This window comes from Neomonachus schauinslandi, chromosome 10 (assembly GCF_002201575.2).
Source record: "Neomonachus schauinslandi chromosome 10, ASM220157v2, whole genome shotgun sequence".
In the NCBI taxonomy this organism is placed as follows: domain Eukaryota; kingdom Metazoa; phylum Chordata; class Mammalia; order Carnivora; family Phocidae; genus Neomonachus; species Neomonachus schauinslandi.
In genome coordinates this window covers 7,109,495-7,133,011 of record NC_058412.1, presented here as the reverse complement: position 1 = coordinate 7,133,011, position 23,517 = coordinate 7,109,495, and the positions used below count along the sequence as shown (strand labels likewise).

The 23,517-nt window shown below is 40.9% G+C and overlaps 1 protein-coding gene across 1 annotated transcript in view; it reads right to left on the bottom strand.

Annotated features, from left to right (window-relative positions):
* The window catches only part of TAF1B (TATA-box binding protein associated factor, RNA polymerase I subunit B), a 65,361-nt gene extending 46,230 nt beyond the window's left edge, over positions 1 to 19,131 (bottom strand). Inside the window, exons 1-6 of the mRNA XM_021697567.2 lie at positions 19,079 to 19,131; positions 17,421 to 17,519; positions 12,713 to 12,800; positions 10,517 to 10,614; positions 8,342 to 8,437; positions 1,019 to 1,172 (exon numbers count right to left, since the gene is read on the bottom strand). Of these exons, the coding sequence (XP_021553242.1) occupies positions 1,019 to 1,172; positions 8,342 to 8,437; positions 10,517 to 10,614; positions 12,713 to 12,800; positions 17,421 to 17,519; positions 19,079 to 19,096 (553 nt within the window). The 5' untranslated portion in view covers positions 19,097 to 19,131. The remainder of the gene's footprint in view (positions 1 to 1,018; positions 1,173 to 8,341; positions 8,438 to 10,516; positions 10,615 to 12,712; positions 12,801 to 17,420; positions 17,520 to 19,078) is intronic.
* Positions 19,132 to 23,517: the final 4,386 nt, after the last annotated feature.

Below are 23,517 nucleotides of genomic sequence, written 5' to 3'. Positions count from 1 at the left end.
TAAACAATCATGGTGCTCTAAAAGGCTTGGATGATTTGAGAGTCCTAGTTGTCTGGGACAATTTTAGTTCAGGCCTGCCTGAAAGCATGGAGCCAGAAACTCCAGAGATTCACTGCTGCCCAATTATTCTATCATCCTAACTTCTTTACTTCTTTGGACACAGAAAGTAACTTATCTGATATCTGTGTCACTGTGCAGTCCAGCAAGTAATACGGATATACTGATAAAAGGAATTTTTACTCTTTGGAGGGCAAGAGGCTTGCAAAGCAGCAGTCCACACAAAAAATGTTTTGTTGAAAATTTTATATAACCACACAATCCAGATTTCCACAATCCCTAACACCAGACAGTTTGGAAGCTATTTCCCAAAGAACTCTGTCAGCACACATCAAGATTCTAGTAATCTATAATAAGAGCCTGGTCTGTTCTTAGAGGTCTGTTTTCCATCATGTTGTTTTAAAAAAAAAAAAAATGTAGCGTGGAAACAACAAAAACCATGAATAAATACTTTGAGAAGGTCTGTATCTGTTACCTTAAACATACTCCTTATCTATTTTAGATTATGGAATTAAATCAGAGAGTAAAACTCACACACATACACATGATATGGTAAGTTGTGCTTTAGTCTATGCTTAGAAATTGGACATACCGTCTTTGACTCTTACCTATTTGACCATATGGCTAAGATCTATCATCTCTCTATTGCAACTTTTCTTTGAAAATTCTGAGCCCACATATATATGATCTCTGTTAGCTAGCTTCCTTCTCTCTGGATCCACGTATTATTTAAGTTCCTTTAAAAATCACACAAAAATACTCATGTGGAAACAATGTACCTTTTTAAAAATTGCACTGAGATTTCATTTAATTTACCTTTCTCCTAGCCAAATGATTTAGCAAATCATTCTTTCTTGCTAGGCCAAGGTCCTTTCCTTGCAATATGAAAAGATTAGACTAAACTATTTTTAAGGCGCATTATCAGCTTTAAAATTCCAGATAGTCTGATTCTCATTTTTACCTGATTGTGATGCTTTGCTGATGGGGAAAGGCTTCTGAGTGCGGCCATCAGGCTGAGAGTCTGTTCCACTTTCAACAAAAGAACGGCAGCTAAAGTCACTCAGCAGGTCAGGCTCACTATCCCAGTCTGAATGACTTGGGTTATCTTCTAATACCTATTTGCAAAATATCACACATAAAGTTATTACATTGGAATTTAAAATGCAATTAATTTCCATGAGCTTCCAAGTCCTGCCCATCTGAAACACCATAAAGTAAACTACTCTAGAGAACTGCAACTATCTGCCATTCCTAAAACTAAAAGACTTTTACCTCTACAATGTGCTCCCCAGCTGTTCCTGGAACACTTCTGGAGAAAGGCTACAGACAAGGGTGAGCAAGGGAACAGGCTGCCAGCAGACACATCAGGCTTCCTTCTCCCTCTAACTAACATCTCTCTTGTAGCCCTAGTAGCCACACCAATAAAAACATCAATAATGACTCCTGCACAATGCTGGCTTCTCTTCACTGAGCCTACCTGGGAATTTTTGCTTTGTATCTTTGTAAATTCCATTTCTCCTGCCCAGACTAGCCTTTCTTCTCTTTCTCTCCAATTCATTATTTACTCTATCATGCAGTCTTTCCAACCAACTCTTCTTCAATGAGTTCTCGATTTCCTGAACTCCTGTGGCACTTTACTATTTATAACACTTAACTGACAAGGATATACTAACTGATACCATTGTTTAATTTTTCACATATGTATTGTTGAAATGGTGGTCACAGTGTTCCTAAGAAAGGTCAGCTGGCTGGCTATCTAAAGGCCTCATTAGCTGACATAACCTTGGGGAAACTGATCACAGTTAAAAAGTCACATTATCAGCCACGCAGACCAAGAAACTCAATCTTATCAAGAGGAGGTAAGACTCATGTTAAGGAAATTCACAAGAGAATAAAGCAAAAAAATAAAAAATAAAAAAATCAGGGATGAGATGCTTGTGTCATCTGTCAAGTACCTCCCCTCTCTACAGGTAAGCATATGAAACAAGGTACACCATAAAACTGGCAGACAAGCATGGACTGATTGAGAAATTTGAAGCAATTACAGAAGAAAATGTCCACAAGCTTATGCAGACAACCATCTGCCAGGAATTTGACCACATACTCTACTCTCTGTCTGATTCTTCTGGTGGACTATCCAAGCTGCCATCTAAAAAGCCAGTTTTGGGGCGCCTGGGTGGCTCAGTCGGTTAAGCAACTGCCTTTGGCTCAGGACACGATCTCAGGGTCCTGGGATCAAGCCCCGCGTCGGGCTCCTTGCTCAGTGGAGAGCCTGCTTCTCCCTCTCCCTCTGCCCCTCCCCACCACCTGTGCATGCTCTCTCTAATAAATAAATAAAATCTTAAAAAAAAAAAAAAGCCAGTTTCTCCCTCTGGGCACCCAATCCCACCCTTTCTACTCAAAGATTATCTATCCCTCATTTCTATTTTCCCTCTCCGCACTGAGAATCTCTTCTCTCCTGTATTATTTCTATCAGTACACAAATATGCTATCATTTATCCACTTAAAAAAAGAAAAACTTTCCTTGACTCCAGCTACAATATAATTTCTATGTACTTCTTTGCAGCAATATGCCTTGGAAGAGTTATCCAGACTCACGGTCTCCAATTTCTCTCTTCCCAGTCTATCTTATACCTCATTCTAATCAAACTTGTGACTCCACTGTTCTACTCATCCAATTTTAGCCCTTTTCCTTCCTGACCAGGCAGCAGCATTTCCCAGTTGATCAATCCCCTCTTCTTGAAATATTTTGCTCCTTGGATTCCAGAATGCCCCCTCACTCTCCAGGCTTCCTCCTAATTTACCAGTGCCTCCTCAGAGTTCTTTGTAGGTTCTGCTTTTATCCCAGACATCTTCATCTGACAGTGGCCCAGAGCTCAGTCCTTGGTCCCCTTGTCTTCACTCCTCAGTGATGTCATCTGGTCTTGTGGTTTTAAACACTACCTACAATGTTGTTTTCGACTCTAAAATGCACTGCCTTTTCCCCATATTTTAGTATCCCTGACATCAGGGTGTATCTTACAACCAAGGGCAAGTCACAGTTTGATTTGCAGCATTATTTTCTTTCTTGGGGATATTTAAAATAATGGTGTATCTTCCAAACAATGGCATTTAAGATGTGATGATTATAATGTACATTAACAACAACCAAATTTTTATCTCTAACACAGTCCTCTTTCCTGAATTGAAGACCTATAAATCTAAGTACTTGGAATTTCCTCGTAGATGTCTACCAGCTGTCTCAAACTTAACATGTCCAAAATGGAACTATAGATCTTCCGGTTCCACCTGTTGTATCAGGCCCCAAACTTAAGTTATCCTTGATGACTCCTCTTTCTCTCACACCCTACATCCAACCCATCAGGAAATTCTGATGACCCTATGCAAAGTTTATCTAGAATCCTAGCACTTATCATTTCCATTGCTACCACCTTGTCCCAGCCACCACCATGTCTTATCTGGAAGAGGGCTTCTCAAACTTTAGTGTGCACAGGAAGCGCCTGGAACTGTGTTAAAAATGCAGATTCTGATTCAGTAGGTCTGGGTGAAGCCTGAAATTCTCCATTTCTTCCCCCGGATATCCCTCATGGCTTACTCTCACCTAAGATTCCCGATCAGGGAGGGGAGGCCTTCCCTGATCACATCACAAATAGCACCCTTTCCTGCCACACCATTTTCTATCTCCCTTACCCTACCCTGATTTATAATAATTGCTTGTTCATTTTTTTCTGGAAGTTTTAAGTAATTTATCTCACCCAAGATCACACAAGTCACAGTAGTGGAGCCAGGATTCAGATGCAGGCCTCTTACTATTCTTGGTGTAGTCACATTCAAAGCATGAAGAAATTACTGAATATTTGAGAAGACTTAGCTTCTTTTTTTTTCTTTTTTAAATTTAAATTCAATTAATTAACATACAGTGTATTATTAGCTTCAGAGGTAGAGTCCAGTGATTCATCATCTTATATAATACCGAGGGCTCATTACACCACGTGCCCTCCTTAATGTCCATCACCCAGTTACCCCGTCCCCCCCAGCCCCCTCCCTTCCAGGAATGCTCAGTTTGCTTCCTATGATTAAGAATCTCTTGGGGCGCCTGGGTGGCTCAGTTGGTTAAGCGTCTGCCTTCGGCTCAGGTCATGATCCCAGGGTCCTAGGATGGAGTCCCGCATCGGGCTCCCTGCTCAACGGGGAGCCTGCTTCTCCCTCTCCCACTCCCCCTGCCTGTGTTCCCTCTCTCGCTGTGTCTCTGTCAAATAAATAAATAAAATCTTTAAAAAAAAAAAAAAAAGAATCTCTTATGGTTTATCTCCCTCTCTGATTTCATCTTGTTTTATTTTTCCCCTCCCCCTATGATCCTGTTTTGTTTCTTAAATTCCACATATGAGATCATATGATAATTGTCTTTCTCTGATTGGCTTATTTCACTTAGCATAATACTCTCCAGTTCCATCCATGTCATTGCAAATGGCAAGATTTCATTTTTTTGATGGCTGAGTAATATTCCATTCTATATATATACACCACATCTTCTTTAACCATTCATCTGTTGATGGACATCTGGGCTCTTTCCATAGTTTGGCTATTGTAGGCATTGCTGCTATAAACAATGGGTGCAGGTGTCCCTTTGGATCGCTACATTTGTATCTTTGGGGTAAATCCCTAGTAGTGCAATTGCTGGGTGGTAGGGTAGCTCTATTTTCAACTTTTTGAGGAACCTCCATACTGTTTTCCAGAGTGGCTGCATCAGCTTGCATTCCCACCAACAGCGTAAGAGGGTTCCCCTTTCTCCACATCCTCGCCAACATCTGTCATTTCCTGAATTGTTAATTTTAGCAATTCTAACTGGTGTGAGATGGTATCTCATTTTGGTTTTGATCACTCCCCGATGCAGAGTGATGTTGAGCACTTTTTCCTGTGTCTGTTGGCCATCTGTAGGTCTTCTTTGCAGAAATGTCTGTTCATGTCGAGCATTTTTTCCTGTGTCTGTTGGCCATCTGTAGGTCTTCTTTGCAGAAATGTCTGTTCATGTCTTCTGCCCATTTCTTGACTGGATTATTTTTTCTTTGGGTGTTAAGTTTGCTAAGTTCTTTAAAGATTTTGGATACTAGCCCTTTATCTGATTAAGACATTTGCAAATATCCTCCCCCATTCTGTCAGTTGTCTTTTGGTTTTGTTGACTACTTCCTTTGCTGTGCAAAAGCTTTTTCTCTTGCTGAAGTTCCAATAGTTCATTTTTGCTTTTCTTTCCCTTGCCTTGGAGACGTGTCTAGCCAGAAGTTGCTGCTGCTGAGGTCGAAGAGGTTGCTGCCTGTGTTATCCTCTAGGATTTTGATGGATTCCTATCTCACATTTAGGTCTTTCAACCATTTTAAGTCTATTTATGTGTATGGTGTAAGAAAACGGTCCAGTTTCATTCTTCTGCATGCGGTTGTCAAATTTTCCCAACACTATTTGTTGAAGAGGCTGTCTTTTATACATTGGATATTCTTTCCTGCTTTGTCAAAGATTAGTTGACCATAGAGTTGAGGGTCCGTTTCTGGGTCCTCTATTCTGTTCCACTGATTTATGTGTCTGTTTTGGTGCCAGTACCATACTGGAGAAGACTAAGCTTCTTCTTTTTTTTTTTAAGATTTATTTATTTATTTATTTATTTGGCAGACAAAGAGAGAGAGAGAGAGAGCATGCGCATGCACACACACAAGCAGGGAGAGTGCCAAGACGAGGGAGAGGGAGAAGCAGACTCCCTGCTGAGCAGGGAGCCTGATGTGGGGCTCGATCCCAGGACCCTGAGATCATGACCTGAGCTGAAAGCAGAAGCTTAACCAACTGAGCCACCCAGGAACCCCAAAGACTAAGTTTCTAACTTAAAAGTACTTGTTCCTTTCAAAATAGAGTATGGGACACCTGGGTGGCTCAGTCAGTTAAGCGGCTGGGTTTGGCCCAGGTCATGATCCCAGGGCTCTGGGATCGAGTCCCACATCCGGCTCCTTGCTCAGCAGGGAGCCTGCTTCTCCCTCTCTCTCCCTCTGCTTGTGCTCTCTCTGTCAAATAAATAAAATCTTAAAAAAAAAAAAAAAACCAAAATAGAGTATATTCAAAATAGCTGTACTCTGCAATAAACACTATATTACCAATTTGTACATCAGGTTAAAATTGTGCTTACTGCTTATTTATTCATCAAGAAGATTTTATTTTATTTTATTTATTTTTTAAAGATTTTATCCATTTATTTGAGACAGAATGAGAGAGAGAGAGTATGAGAGGGAGGAGGGTCAGAGGGAGAAGCAGGCTCCCCGCCGAGCAGGGAGCCCGATGCGGGACTCGATCCCGGGACTCCAGGATCATGACCTGAGCCGAAGGCAGTCGCCCAACCAACTGAGCCACCCAGGCGCCCCATCAAGAAGATTTTAGTGTGATGCTACTATTACTTTAAACAGGTGTTTATTCAAGTTAACAAAACCTTTTTAAATATTTTAAGTTAACCTAAAAATGTTAAAATGTCAGAGAGAATTCCAGGTTCTGATTCAAATTTTCTATGTGCTAGGCAAACCCCCAATGTACAAATATAACCAACCAACACCTTAGCTATGTAATTCTAAAGATCAGATTTTTTGAAAAAGATTTTATTTATTTGAGAGAGAGAGAGAGAGTGTGTGTGTGTGTGTGTGTGTGTGTGTGCAAGGGGGGGAGGGGCCGAGAGAGAGGGACAAGCAGACTCCCCGCTTAGCAGGGAGCCTGACATGGGGCTCCATCCCAGGACCCTGGGGTTATGACCTGAGCCGAAGGCAGATGCTTAACTAACTGAGCCACCCAGGTGCCCCAAGATCAGATTCTTAATAGCCTGGATGGCTCTTTCTTTTCTATTCTCTTTCAAAGTGTCACCTGAGAACCACATAGCATCTTTTGTTTTTCTTTTTCTTTTTTTTTTTTTTTTAAGATTCTATTTATTTATTTGACAGAGAGAGACACAGTGAGAGAAGGAACACAAGCAGGGGGAGTGGGAAAGGGAGAAGCAGGCTTCCCGTGGAGCAGGGAGCCTGATGTGGGGCTCGATCCCAGGACCCTGGGATCATGACCTGAGCCGAAGGCAGACGCTTAACGACTGAGCCACCCAGGAGCCCCATATCTTTTGTTTTTCTTGAGAAGCACCTGCCTCCTGAATCAAGAGGGGATAATGTTTCATAACTCTATCATTATAAAATTGTCTGCTCTAGTAAATTCAAGTTATTCCTCTTGAGTTTATTTAAATGCACTGTCCCAGATTAAAAAAGGAAGTTTCCTACACTAATCGCTTAGGTCAGTCCCCCTTCCATCATTGTCTCTCTCACGGCTTAGCTCCTCTAAACTTCTCATTCTCAGAACTTATTCCTTTCTCCCAGACCTGGGTTTCTCAGTCCTGGATCACGCAACTCTGCATGCGGAACCTAGGCAACCCCAACCAAACAAGGAAACACTGGGCCAAGTCTCCAAGCTCTTAAGAAATGTGTGTCAAATAGATTCAGAATCTCTTCTCAGCCCTGGAGACTAAGCACCACACATCAAACCTATCAGTTTATCAAACTTGCCTTTCTCAGTGGTGGAATCTTCTCCTACCCCAAGTAAAATGTCCCATGGCACATTCATAAAGCAGTTAAATGCAAACTAAAAATATAAATGCTCTGGGGGATGTGGGAGGAGGTGGTGAGGCATCCAGACTTATTTTCTTCACATAAAGACTGCTGAGTAGAGATAACTGAGCCGAATCATGAAATACCAGGAGGTGGGTATTCCAAGCAAAAGGAAAAACACGCAAAAAAAATTTTTTTTCTAATACTATAAATTAAGGGAAAGTCCTTAAGCTTCTATTTAGAACTTAACTACAAATTTGTTTCAACTAGTCAAATAAGAAGTCAAAATTAATTCCAATGTCTAGATCAGTGACCCTGTCCTTCTGGACTATAAGAGAAACCTCTTCACTGACAATTCTCTGACAAGCATCATAAATCCAGATGAGGCTGAACCTGTCTTCATCTCTACCTCACACTAGAAATGGCTTTTCATCGGGGCACCTGGGTGGCTCAGTCGTTGAGCGTCTGCCTTCGGCTCAGGTCACGATCCCGGGGTCCTGGGATCGAGCCCCGCATCGGGCTCCCTGCTCAGCGGGAAGCCCGCTTCTCCTTCTCCCACTTCCCCTGCTTGTGTTCCCTCTCTCACTGTGTCTCTCTCTGTCAAATAAATAAAATCTTAAAAAAAAAAAAAAAAGAACTGGCTTTTCATCCTGCTTCTCAGACTTGTGACTTACCGTAGCTTTTCTTCCACTGGTATAAACTGGGTTTTTACAATATGCCTGCTTGCTCTTCTGAAGGTAGCGCTTCCAAAAATTATGTAAAACTTCATCCTAAGGTAGAAGGGAAATGAGTAGTGATTATGACAAATACACTGGTACATCTATACCACTTATACTTTATATATTGCCCTCCATCTAAATGTATTCTTACCTTTCTACCTATAAAAAGAATTATCATCACAAAATCAGGTATATGGGAAACACTGAATAAATTCTTCATAATCTTAGATTTTTAAAGAAGAGACTAATTCCATAAAGATCACCTAGTTGAATCGCTTCCTTTTGTAAGTTTAGTATATTAAGAATGAGAGAAAGAAAGCAACTTATACATGACCACACTTCTAGTTAGAGGCAGAGCTGCTATTGGGTCCAAGTGGAAGTAAAATAAGATAACAAAACAAAACAACTTTTCTATTTATTTATCACCTACTAGGTATGAGGCATCCATTAGCTCTAATACAACACTGCAAGATAACCACTATCTCCATTTTACCACTAAAGAAACTGAGTAAATTAGCCAAAAATGACCCAGCCAATAAGTAGAAAATCCATTAATAGGATTTGGAGTTAGTTTTGATTCCAGAGCCTGTGTTCTTAGCATAATGTCATTCCTGTGCCATTTAAATGGTCAGGTCTAAACAGTTATGTTCATCGGCTAATTTCAGACAAACTGTTTTCAGAATTAACCCTGATGAAGTGGGTAGAAAACTATATAGGAATAAACCCTACTGTAGTTATTTGGTATAACTATATGAAATTATAAATTACAAAGCATTTATAACATAGGATGACTTGAAAGAAACCAGTTTCACAAACCCCCAGACTACCACCATGGGTGCCATCTGATCTCTCATGTTTTTGTATTTTTAAATCCTAAAATACTTTTCAGGGTCAGCCCAGAGTCCTCCTAGGCCATGCATCAACCTAGAGGGCATTCTTGCTGGCTTGCCCCAAACACTGGTTTGAACAGCAAAGGCTCCTTTATAAATCTTTCCTTGGTGACTTCAGTCCACATTGATCTTTCTACCTTCTCTTTTTGCCCTTAATGTCACTTATGATCACATCGTCCTATCATTTCATGTTTACTCATTCCACATATGTATAAAACCCTCTCTCCAACTAGGCTGGATCTCTTAGCACCTGGTTTCCAATAATGGGCACTAAGCAAGTGTGCAATAACCACTTGTTGCTAAATAACTGGCTTTTTTTTTTTAAGATTTTATTTACTTATTTGACAGAGAGAGAGAGACAGCGAGAGAGGGAACACAAGCAGGGGGAGTGCGAGAGGGGGAAGCCGGCTTCCCGCCGAGCGGAGAGCCCGATGCGGGGCTCGATCCCAGGACCCCGGGACCACGACCCGAGCCAAAGGCAGACGCCTAACGACTGAGCCACCCAGGCGCCCCTAAATAACTGGCTTTTTAAGGAATTCCTGAAATGGCTTCAACCAGATGAAGAAACATGAAATTCACACAACAGCAGGGATATTGTGGTACTCTGGAGGCGCAGCAAAGTCCAAGTGTGGTCCCTGGACCAGCAGTCTCAGTGTCACCTGGGAACTTGTTAGGAATGCCCTACTCTAGACATACTGAATCAGAAACTCTAGAATGCGGTTCAGTAATCTTGTTTTAACCAGCCTTTCAGGTGATTCTGGTACACTTTCAAGGTTGAGAACCACTGGTTTAATATATTATTCCCCAAAGCGCATTCTGGAACTCAAGTCCTGATCAATGCTACATACATATACACACACTAAAGGATTTTGTTCTCAAATTGTGAATACTGTATACTACATCCCTTTGGAAATCAAACAAGCACATTAACACAGAAAAGACACCAAATAGTCTGCAAAGTTATTTATTTTACTTCATTTAACCCAATCTTTCCTAAATATCTGAAGATTAAAATCTTTTTGGTTTTCTTTTGGTTGTATTGCTTACTTATATCCTGTAGAACACACTTTGGGAATTAATGGTCTAATAAAAGGATTAAAGCAAAAACATCAGAAAAAAATGATTCTTCCAGGAGCTAGTGTCATTACCGATAACCCCACTTTTCTCCTTAGTTTCACTCCAAATCTTATTGTTCTTCAAACAGAATGTAAGGCTAACATCTAGACACGAATGGACTTACCTTTAATTCTGGGCCTACTCCAAGGGTCTTTAAGGCTTCTGCTTGTTGATAAAGTATCTGCTGAAAACCTTCACACACATACCAATCCCAGCCTTTCTCTAAATGACAAATAACATGGTTCAGACATTTGCACTCCTATTTACTACATGCTACTACAGAGTTATAACTGTGTTTTACACACTACAGCCGGAATTGTCTTGTATTCCTGAATAGGGTTTCCATCCTTATACTCCTGTTTCCAATCCGGCAAATATGTACACAAATGCTAAAGCTAAACCCCATTTTTATTTTTCAGATTTTAAATATTTTAAATTGTCTACAATTTTTCTGAAATATTAATGTAAAGGGCAGAAAAATGAATAGTCACCATTTTAAAAAATGAAGTAAGTTTTAAAAGTATGTACTGAACAATGAAATGTATTGTACTGGACAATACCCAGCAGAATCCTAAAGGAAAGAGTGCTCAATACTCAGCCTCTGGTTCTCCCCTCCTCTGTTCCAACTCACAAAGAAAGGGAACAATGAGTATTTAGAGAATGAATGAACAAAAGCCAAGGTGTGACGGTCCAGGAGTGCAGGAAAGAGCAACAAGAACATACAGAGAAAATAAACTGTTCGATGTCATTCTGCTTTTCTGGAAATAGTTCTAGGCTACAGGGAGACATTGGAAGCAAGGAAACTAATACTTACTGAGCCCTGCCTAGGCATCAGGTATGTACTAGGTATTTTAAACACGTCCTTTTCTTTAATCCTCAAAATAACCCTAAAAGACTGTGAAGAAATGTGCCACCACCACAGACAGAGCTACGTGTTTAAAGAGAACTAGAAGGTAAAGAAAATATTAACATCTGTTAAGAGCCTAATGGTTTACTCCTCCCTGCTGGATAAATATTACAACTCTTTGAAAAACATGTTATCAGCACCTTTTACACTTAGCTTATGAAGTCTGTTACTAGGACCCCAAGATCCCCCTCCCCTGCAGAATGTCACAGGACTCCTACTCCTCACCCTGCTGACTACCTCAATTTCTTGGATTATATATAAGTAAAAGAGAAAGCCTCTAATTCTGATGCATTCTGAAGTTGCGCAAGTTTAAACTCTTCAAACTGTACCTGTGTGCACTCTTCTTCCAGAACACGGCTCTTATAAATTGGTAAAGTCGTATTTTGAATTCAGAGTTTCTGTTTTACGTGACAAATGGTATTACATTCTCATTTTACAGATGAAGAAACTATGCAGGGTCAAAAAGTTGAATATAAGATACTTGACAGCTAATTTGAAGCACCTGAATTTACTGTAGCAATTTAAGTTGAAATTATACATTTTAGTTACTTAAGTCAAATCCAAATTAATCAAGTTTTACTCTAATAAAATTTAGTTAAAAAGTAACCAGCTTCTAGCCTAATAAAAATAGTCACTGTTAAAGGTTAAACAGAAACACGAATTGCCATTTAGGCATTCTCTCTATTACTCATCTAACAATATCAATGTATTTCATAGAGATATTTCACTAACACTTATATGTCTGTATTTCGTGTGTGCATCCTTAAAGCTACCTCACCTATAAGAATCCACCACTACCATTAGCCTGGTTTCAAACTGGAGAATCTGGCCCTAGGTAGTCACAGAAATAAAAAGCATCAGTTAGACTTTACCTCAGAATCTTCTCAATAATGATTAATTATATGTACTCACTGGATTAATGAAGTAGATTACCTTTCAAAGCACACCCATGCTGAGATTATGTTAAGGAAAATAATTTTCCTATTTTAAAAGGGTGTGTTCAAAATTCAACGTGAGAAATAGATTTCTAAAAGTTGAACATCACGTTGAACTTGCGTAACCTGACAATTCCATACATGAACCATTTCAGAAAGTAAGCATTTTTCTTTAAAAGCACAGAAAATCATATTCTGAATAGAGGACATAGAACAGAGAAACATATGCCGACAGATAAGAAGGAATACACTCCATTAAGATTTTTTGTATAATAGTTGCTCCACTGGAAAAGCAACTCAAAACCATAAGCAGGATAAAAACAGGATATGCTTAAAGACATTTACTTCCAATTTTACCATCAACGATTACCCACTTCAAGTCGACTTTGGATGACCTGTTTACAACTCTGGCAACTTCTCGAGAATCTACTTAAGATTCCATTGCACATCCCGAAGTACATATGAAGAAAGGGCTTACCAAGTTTTCTTTTTCTTTTAAGTCCCCGGCTGATGGCTTGTATTTTAGTATTAGGGATAGCCCCAGTGTTTATGACTTCCTTAGATCTCTGCAGGAGACAGACAGACCATTAAAAAGATAGTTTTACATCTCCCAAAAGGTTTTTCCAAGCATGCTCTGGGAAGTACAGTGAACCAAACTGTGAGTGCCAGGACCAAAGATAGTAACATTTTGGGAAAATTATATCAACTGTAACATTTTGGTTAACTTTTATGTTGTTTTTTCATTCAAAATTTTTCACTACTCAAGACAGTACCTGGAACACAGTAAACACTAAATAAAAGTCTGGCAAATGAATAAACTTTTATTTTAAGTCACTTTCTAATTTTTTCAAATGAAACCTAATGGTAAAATCAAATTTGTTCCCTTTTTCCTCCATCCAAACACACTCCAGAATTAGGAGAACTGTATTTATTGTAACCAGCAATCACTATGCTACATACAGATTCGTTTCATCCTCCTTTTCTATGTATTTGAATAATACAGTTTTCATTTCTGAAATTATAAAAGTACTACTTTTTATTTTTAATCAAACCTACACAATTTTAGAATGACTCAATAATGAGTACAATTCATCCCATAGTCTTCAACTCCAAGTGCTCTCAAGGGCTGGTACCTAAGATTCTGCTTCTCTCACAACCAAAATAAAAGAATTAAGTCTCGATGAGGGAAGAGAGGTGAAGATTTTTAACCAACAGGCAACATTTATGTATTTCTCTAAACTTAGAGATTGGGATGAAGTTTATCTGGAGCCCTCATTAAGAGTAAAAGAAACATCTTTAACAATAGGATTTGGGGAATGTATTTCCTCTAGTCACAGAAACCACATTCGAAGCCAGTCTGGTGGGCTGGGTTGGCCACACTGAAAACATAAGACACATCAGAATACATACCAAAGCAGTTACCCTACAAAGACGGTACAATGTATAAAGAGTAGGCAGGGATAAAAAGGCTTAAAATCTGGACTAAATAAAATGTGAAATAACTAAAAGCTAGAAAAAGCTAAATATCTAAAACTGGATCTATAATTAAATTACTAAATGGTTACATTGTGGGATATATATACAGGCAATAAAACTGTCCACAAATGTTTAGAATGACACAGGAAAATATTTAATTAAGACAGAAGATTCAAGGGGCGCCTGGGTGGCTCAGTCGTTAAGCGTCTGCCTTCGGCTCAGGTCATGATCCTGGGGTCCTGGGATCGAGTCCCACATCGGGCTCCCTGCTCCGTGGGGGGCCTGCTTCTCCCTCTCCCACTCCCCCTGCTTGTGTTCCCTCTCTCGCTGTGTCTCTCTCTGTCAGATAAATAAATAAAATCTTTAAAAAAAAAAAAAGACAGAAGATTCAAAAGTGCTCACCCACATCCCCTTTCCCTTCCATACATAGCAAAAAAGAGTTTAAAAGGAAGTGATTAAAATGTTGTTTACTGAGATTACTAGTGATTTTATTTCTATTATTATTTTTAAAGATTTTATTTGACTGAGAGAGAGAAAACACAAGCAGGGGGAGTGGCAAAGACAGAAGGAGAAGGAGACTCCCCGCTGAGCAGGGAGCCCGATGCAGGGCTCAACCCCAGGACTCTGGACTCATGACCCAAGCCAAAGGCAGACACTTAACCCACTTAGCCACCCAGGTGCCCCAAGATGACTCGTGATTTTAGCTTTCATCTTCATTAATTTCTAAATTTTCTACAATAAATGTGATGTTATAATCATAAAAATCTATTGAACTCACAGCATTCTAGCCTACACATTTATGAAATACCTACAAGAACATCTATTGTCTAAATTGGCCAGATTTAAGACCTGAAAAAGGTTTTCCTGTTTAAAATACACCAATGAAACACTCTCATTCTTTTACTAATTCAAAAGGCCTTTTTCCAGATATAGCGAGTATCCATAGCTTGAGAATTACAAACAGGCTAAGAGCTGGAGGGCAATGAGGGTGCAGAAAAATAGGGAAAGTTGCATCATGACCTCTACTCTTCATAGCTAGAACTACGTCCCACTGGCCATCCTCCACCCACTGGATATCAACATTGCCACATTACAGCACCACAAACCAGGCAGCATGGATCACATCACACCCTACATGAAGAACACGCCTGGGGTACCATAAAGCCAAGAATAACCACTGGAGTTGTACAATACACAGCTCTGCCTATCATATGGGAAGGCACTGAGTTGGGTTCTTGGCCTATATATAGATGCTGCCCATCTTCAGGAATGCTACATTCTTGGGGCACCTGGGTGGTGTAGCTGGTTAAGCGTCACAGTCTTGGTTTCAGCTCAGGTCATGATCTCGGGATTGTGAGATCAAGCCCAGCACCAGGCTCTGCGCTCAGCTCGGAATCTGCTAGACATTCTCTCCCTCTGCCCCTCCCCCTGCTCAAATTCTCTCTCTCTCTCTCTCTCAATAAAATAAATAAACAAATCTTTAAAAAAAAGAAAGAATGCTACATTCTTGACAAGTTACTCTATACAGGTTTTCTTTCAAATGTGGAACTAGGTAGTGTAGTGGCATTCGGATCTTTCAAGTTAAAATGACTGCAGTAGATTTTATCAGACAGAATTAAATAGGCACATTATCAAAGACAGAAATAAAGGGCGCCTGGGTGGCTCAGTCGGTTGAGCGACTGCCTTCGGCTTGGGTCATGATCCTGGAGTCCCGGGATCGAGTCCCGCATCGGGCTCCCTGCTCGGCAGGTAGTCTGCTTCTCCCTCTGACCCTCCTCCCTCTCATGCTCTCTGTCTCAAATAAATAAATAAAATCTTAAAAAAAAAAAAAAGACAGAAATAAAAGAGGCAATTAGTTAATGTAGTTTAATTTCCACAAAAATAGCATGCTGACTTCATCTACTAATGGCAAACAGTCCAATTAGACACAATCACCCTTCGCTGTGTTTACATTTGCACTGCTGCTGCAAAAACAATCCTGGGTAAAACTGTTAGCGCCTCACATGCATCAAGGCACAGAGGACCAAACTGCACGTGTCTAAAGTGCACACGTTGGGGCGCCTGGGGGGCTCAGTCGGTTGAGCGGTCTGATTCTTGATTTCGGCTCAGGTCATGATCTCAGAGTCATGGGATCGAGTCACAAGTCAGGCTCCACGCTCAGCGAGACGTCTGCTTAAGATTCTCTCTCTCTGCCCCTCCCCCCACTCATGCTCACACACGCTCTCTCCCTCTCTCCCTAAAATAAATAAATAAATCTTTAAAAAAAAAAAAAAGTGTAGGGGCACCTGAGTGGCTCAGTCAGTTAAGCATCTGTCTTCGGCTCCCCCCGCCCCATGCTCTCTCTCTTGCATGTGCATGCACTCTCTCTCAAATAAATAAATAAAATCTTAAAAAAAAATAAAAAATAAAGTGTATGAGTTGATATGTATACATATGCATATACTTCTATGTGTATCTATCTATATACATATATATACATCTTTACAAAACCATCACCATAAACAAGATAATGAAATATCCACCACCCACAAAATTTCAGCTAGCATTTTTTTAATATTCTGTGTGACTTAAGTGGGAACCAGGGATAAGAACTTCAGCTGCATACTGAAGAACAATGATTATTTCAAAAAAAAGCTCTGTGTGAGCAACAAGGTGAATTAGCCGCTTTCCTCAAAGGAAATTTTTTTTTTAGTTGTTTTATATATTTTGCTCAAATTTCTAGTTGATTATGGTAGGAAGGTAAATCTGGTTCCTGTTACTCCATCTTGGCCAAAAGCTGAAGTCTACACAGTTACTTTCATCTGTCCCAAATTTGCCTTTCTTAAGTCTATATGGTAAATGTAATACTTGTTCCTTCCTGGCTCTGTAGACTTTGAGCAAATCTTTTTCCAGAGAGGAGTCCTGGCATGTTCAGCCTGTCCAGTAGCAGACTGTCCACAGCTTTGATTATTTTGGTCATACTGCCCTGAATGTGTGGTAACTGGAACAGGACCTCGCACTCCCAGTGTAAAGGGGGCCTCACTGACCAAGGTTACACATAAGACAGTATGACAAGCTCTAGTGTAAGAGGCAGGTGTAATGGGGTAAAATGACCACTGCAGTCAGAAGACTCAGGTTCACAGCCTGGCTCAACACTTTATACCTGTGTGACTTTGGCAAGCTCACTCAAACTCGTGAGCCCTACTTGCCCCATCAACGGATAGACATAATAGTATATCTCACACGTGGTTACGAGGAGAAAATGAAATAAGGAATAAGAAAACACTTTGTAATCTCTAAGGTACTGTACAAGATAAAATGACAATGAAGTATATTTCCAATACTCCCAATAGTCCTCAATCTTTCTAACATTCCATCTTCCAAAACTCTAAGCTACCACAATGTATTAAAAACTCTTACATAAGTATTAACTAATAAAAAGAAATGCCTCACCTTCTAAGTACAATTTTAATTATTTTCCCTTATACTACACAGTCTGAATCATGAAATTATTTACAAATGCGGCCCAACATCATTTCAAAAACCCATCCTAAATCTAAATTACTCATTCCTTAGCTCATGTGTAAGCACTTGAAGACTACTTACATTCTTGGAATTTGGGCATTGCAGGGGTGACAGAAATACATTATTTGGGAACTATGCCACATATCAGGCTAAAACTGTAATTTTTTAAAACACTAGCAGATTCATAAATGATATATGTTACTTACTTCTGTAACGTTGTGGCAAGAAGTACAGTAATATTTGCCTTCATCAGTAAGACCCCAAGAGACAGCAGCACACTGAGTGCATCTTTCTTTAAACTCTTTCTATAGGAGAAGATAGAAAAGGTGTTACTATCAAGCCATATTCAATACATTGCACCTAAACCCTGAAGTTCTACCTAAAGGGTTCCCTGCAATTTACCTTACAGATAAAAAAACCATAGAAAATAAAAAATGTATCAGAGAGATTAACTATAAACAAAGAGAAGAACGGTTCAGTCTTCTGAATAGTTGGAAGTGGAATTAAATGATTAAAAAAGTTTCTAAAATACGCTGTGTGTGAGGGGGAAAAAAAGAAGAAAAGGTGGTAGGGGTAAAATGGAAAAAAATGGATGAGTTCATAAAACTCCTGGAAAGTGCCCTGAGGAAAAAAGGGGACAAGATTCAAGTAAAGACTTTAAAAATAAAAATTGCGGGACACCTGGGTGGCTCAGATGGTTAAGCATCTGCCTTCGGCTCAGGTCATGATCCCAGGGTCCTGGGATCGAGCCCCACATCGGGCTCTGTGCTCAGCAGGGAGCCTGCTTCTCCCTCTCCCTCTGCCTGCCTGTCTGCCTACCTGTGATCTCTCTCTCTGTCAAATAAATAAATAAAATCTTTTAAAAAAATAAAATAAAATAAAAATAAAAATTGCATGCCATCTGGAACTTTCTCAATGACACTAAAAACACATACCACAAAAGAATCAGATTTTTATGGGGGCTGTTCCAAGTTCCGATTTATTCATTCAGCAATATAAGGAGAATCACCTATGTATGCATTAGGCATTTAACTAGGTGCCGGGGATTCAGTGGTGGGCAAAATAGACATGATCCCTACTCACAGCAAATGCAGGTTAATGGTGAGATATAATTATTAATTTCATTAACTTAGCATGTACAGACGTTAGCCATCCATCATTCGATAGACATTTATTGAGAATCTATAATGAGCAAGGCCTTCTATCACCCTACATTGATGGGCACTAAACTACTCGTCCCGAACTCTCGGGTCTTTGACCTTATCGTTGATCTAATTGCCCAATATTCCTTTAATACGGCCAAAGAATGCGGCATTTTATGTAGTATGTCAAAAATGAACGCCGTATTTATTTCAACAAGTCGGTAAAGTATGCAGACCCCGTACTGCATACTAGCATCACACTGGAGTGGCCCAAACCCCACCGCGGCGAGGATCCCAGTGAGACGGGCGGGGAGGCGGGGTGGGTGCTCAGGAGCCAGCGGGTTCCAACCCCGGACCTCCCACGCCCACCCCGGCATCAAAGGGAACTTGTGGGTGGCCCGGCCGAGAGGGGATGGGCCATGTGGGTGGCCACCCCATAAAACCCACAACTCCATACCCCTCCTGAAACACACCCACATGGACTAACGCCCCGCCCTCCCTTCACCCACAACCTCGCCCAGCCAGAAACTCCAGTCTCTCTCCCCAAAATGCTCGCGCACCCGGCCCGCCAGCCCCATCCCTTTCCCCGCCCCGCAGCCTTCTGCCCGCCCTCCTCCGGTCAGTGGCGCCCCCACAGCCAGTCGGCGTCCTCCGGCCCCTTCGCTCGGCCTCACTCCCCTCCCGCCCCGCCGCCGGGCCCGGAGGGCGCCCGGGTCCCTCACCGCCTCCTCCAGGTCCATGACGACGGCGCCGCCGCCGCCGCCGCCGGGCCCGTTTCCCGGGCGGCGAGGGCAGCTTCCGGGAGCACCGGAGGAGCCGGCCGGGCGGAAACGGAGACCGCGGCTTTGGATTCCGGGCGCCGGGGGCCGCGGGTTCGTCTCCGCTCGCTCCGGGAGGGAAGCTCCGCACCCCCTGCAGCCCCCTCCCAGACTTCATTCCTTCCCCAGTCGAGGTAACCGGAGCCGACCTCGGGAAGAAACTGGGCGCGCCTACTGCTGAGCTGATTCGGTCCGGCTCGGCTCGCTGCAGGACCGTCTTCCTCCTGCAAGCTGCCGGGGAGGCGGGGGCGGCCCCCCCTCCCCAGCGGGGACGCGACCGCCCCCCGGGTCCACTCCAGTCTGGCTTTTACTGGCGTGGCAGAGGCATGGGGTTCTGGAGGAAAGAACACGGTTGTTGAGGTAGAGCTGGGTGCATTCTGCTCTCTGTGCCTCAGTTTCCTCCTCTGTAAGAATCGGATACTACTAGTATTAGGTGAGGATTTTACTTGGAAGCTATTGGGTGAGTTACACGATCTGACTTATGTTTGGCAGACCAGTCTGACCCTTGTGGGGAGAAGAGACTGAGCGGGGCGAGGGCAGGAGACGAGTCAGGAGACTAGTAAAATAATCCAGACAAGATCCAGTGGTAGCTTGAACCAGGTAAAAGCACTAGAGACAGTGAGAAATACAGAGGTTCTAGAAATACACATTGTGAACGTAGGGCCATAAGGGTAACTTGATGGACAGGAAGTGGGCGGTAGGAGAAAGAAAAGAGTCAAGGGTGACTTCCAAGATTTTTGACCGGAGCTCTGGAAGAGTGAAGTTATCACTGAGTAGGGGCGGGCTGTGGGTGGAACAATTTGGGAGTCGGGTAGAGGAGGAACCAAGAGTTCGATTTTGGACCTGTTAGAGATGCTGGTAAGACCTCCAGGTAGGATGAGAAGACAATTTGATACTGGAGTCTAGCGTTCTCAGGTGAATTCTGGACTGGAGATAACACACTTGGGAGTTCTTTCTGTCTGGATGTTATTTAAAGTCATGGACTAGATGAGAATAGAGAACGACTGGCTCTCTATTCACTTACTCCTTATTTACTTGTCAATTCATTTATTTCACAAAGTTATTAAACACCCACTGTATGCCAAGCACTGTGCCAGCAGTTGGGAAATGAGAGATAAAGAGTCCCAGCCTTCAAGAGACCCCCCCCCAGTCCAGTGGAGCAGTCAGTCTCATTATTTTATCATGGCACTAGACAAATGTTCTGTCCATTTGTGTCGTCCATGTCATTTGCCAGGCTTGGCTCTGTGCAACTTCAGACTCTTACTGAAAAACCTTCCCTATCTTTACAGCATTAAGGATTGTCCTAAGAAAATCTTGATCATAAGCCTTTTATTCTCTAGATCAGCCCTGATTTCAGATGTTGAAATATTAGAACAGGAAGGGGCGGTACTGAATGCGCAACTGAAGAGTTAATGTACTGAACTAAAATACGAGATCAGGAAAGTTTGTCTTTGTCTTTTTGTTTCTTGCTATATATCCAGGGCCTGGAACAGTTCTTAGCTCACAGGATGTGATCAATAAATATTTGCTGAATAGATGAATGACTTTGTAAGATTTTCATGTATATGCAAAATAGTTGAAACAGTTGACGGACCTTGATTTGAGACTTTGGACATGTGGTTACGCAGAAATGAGTCACAGATTTTTCCAGCCATTCTTTCACAGAAAATTGAGTGTTTTGAGCAGTCAGCCCTTTGGAAGAAAATGTTTTCTTAGACTATAAGACTTCTCTGTTAAAACCCTTAGAGGAGGGTTTTAACAGAGAAGCTTTAATATGCAGGTCTTAAAACTCTGGCTCAGGTGCCATTTTTGCTTATCAGATTGGCACAGATTTTTTTTTTTTGTCTGAAGGAAATGATCAGTGGTGGAAGTGCTCAGTGAGCTGGATTCTGCCTTATGCTGCAGGTGAGCTTGAACATGGGTATATTTCTTTCTTTCTTTCTTTCTTTTAAATTTTATTTATCCATTTGAGAGAGAGAGAGAGCATGAGTGGGGGAGGACAGAGGGAGAGGGAGAAGCAGACCCCCCCCTACTGAGCAGGGGGCTCCAGGACCCGGAGATCACGACCTGAGTCAAAAGCAGACGCTTAACCATCTGAGCCACCCAGGCGCCCTGTGGGTAAATTTCTGGAAAACAGTTGAGCTACATAGAGGTGGTATGGTGGAGCAACATTGAGGTAACCCCAAGAAGAGGAAACAGGGAAATAAAATTAGAACAGAGATAATAAACCTTTAAAGGGATTGAGGAGTCTGGGCCAGTATTTTATTGAACACCTTAATTGAACATATTAACATATCTAAAGAAAGAATGTGTACATCAGAAAGAGATAGGTTTAGCCCTTCTAGCCTAATAAGGGTGGACTTAAATCCTAGCAAGGACCCCAGCTCTGCTATTATGCACAAGCAGCTACTATACCCAAGTTTCCACGTAAGTGACAGACACAGAAGTCAACACTAACCATTGCTCAATTCTGTAACAGAGCCAGTAACTCTAGGCCAATAAATTTGAAATTTTGATGAGATGGACAAATTCCTAGAAAAATACAAGTTACTGAAAGGTATATAGAAGAAATAGAAAATCTGAACAATTCTATATTTATTTAAGAAATAGATTCTATGTATAAAAAAACCTCACTAAGAAAACCCCAATTTCATGAGTTAAAGATGGTAAATTCTACCAAATGTTTGGGAAAGAAATAGTACACATCGTACACATTCTTTTTTTTTTTTTTTTTAAGATTTTATTTATTTTTTGACAGAGACAGCAAGAGAGGGAACACAAGCAGGGGGACTGGGGGAGGGAGAAGCAGGCTTCCTGCTGAGCAGGAAGCCGAATGCGGGGCTTGATCCCAGGACCCTGGGATCATGACCTGAGCTGAAGGCAGACACCCAATGATTGAGCCATCCAGGGGCCCCTGTACACAGACTTCTAAATAATGGGAAAAGTGAGTGCATTTACCAGCACATCTTACGAGGCTAGCATAACCTTGACATCAAATCATGGCAAGGATATTTGAAGAAAAGTAAAAATTAAAGTCTGTTCTGTCTCAGAAAGAGATGTAAAAATTCCAAACAAAATATCAGCAAATTGAATGCAAGTCCTTTGTTATATTGAGCAATATATATAAATAGGTTAATAAATCAAAACCAAGTTGGGTTTATTTTGGAAATGTAAAGTTGGTTTAACGTTAGAAAATATATAAGTCAAACAGTAGTGCAAGAATGGACCAAAAGATCAATGGAACAGAATAGAAAGTCCAAAAACTGAGCCAAAAACATGTAAGATAAACTGATTTACAACAAAGGTGCTACTAAAATTCAGTGGGGAAAGTATAGTGTTTCAATAAATGATTCTGGATCAGTTGGACATTCATATGAAAAAATATTGACCCCTACATCACACCATATACAAAAATTAATTTGAAATGGATCACAATCCCACATATAGTAAGTAGAGCCATAAAGCTTCTAGGAAAAAAAAATCAGAAAATATCTTTCTGACTTGAGATGGGACAGATTTCCTGAAAAGCACAATCCTAAAAGCATTATTCATGAAAGAAAAGATTGTTACATTGGACTTCATTAAAATTAAGAACTTTACTTCATCAGAATTGTTAAGGCAACCCAAAGACTGAGAAAAGGTATTTACAAGATATTTATATCCACTACAAATCAATAAAAAAAAAATTAAAAAGTAAGCAAAAGACTTTAACAACTATTTCACAAAAGAGGATAGTTAAAAGATCAATGAATACATGAAAAGCTGCTCAACATCATGACTCATCAGAAAAATGCAAATTAAACCCACAATGAGATGCTACAACACATCCACTGGGATGGCTAAAGTTAAAAAGACGATATCGAGGTTTGGCAAAAACATGGATACACTCAGTGTCTTCTACATTGCTGATGGGAGTGAAAATTGGCAGAAATATTTTGGAAAATTGGAAGTAATGCTAACTGTAGGCTAATTATGACTCAGCAATTCTACCCTTAGATATATACCCAAGAGAAATTAGTACATATGTTCACCAAAAGGTATGTACAAGTATTTTCATTAAACTTTCTTTATAACAGCCCCAAATTACAACCAACCAAATGTCCATCAATGGGAGAATCAATAGCAAGTTGTGATAGTCATACCATGGAATCCTATACAGTAATGAGAAAGAATGAATACCTGATATAGGCAACGACATAGATGAATCTCACAAAATCATGACGTGCAAAAGAAGCCTGTGGTGGATTTAAGGTAGACTTACGTTCTTTGCCACTCTTCCCGTTGAAAGATGTGATCCATCTCCCTGCCCCTTGAATCGCCGTGGTCTTGCGGCCAGCTTTCAG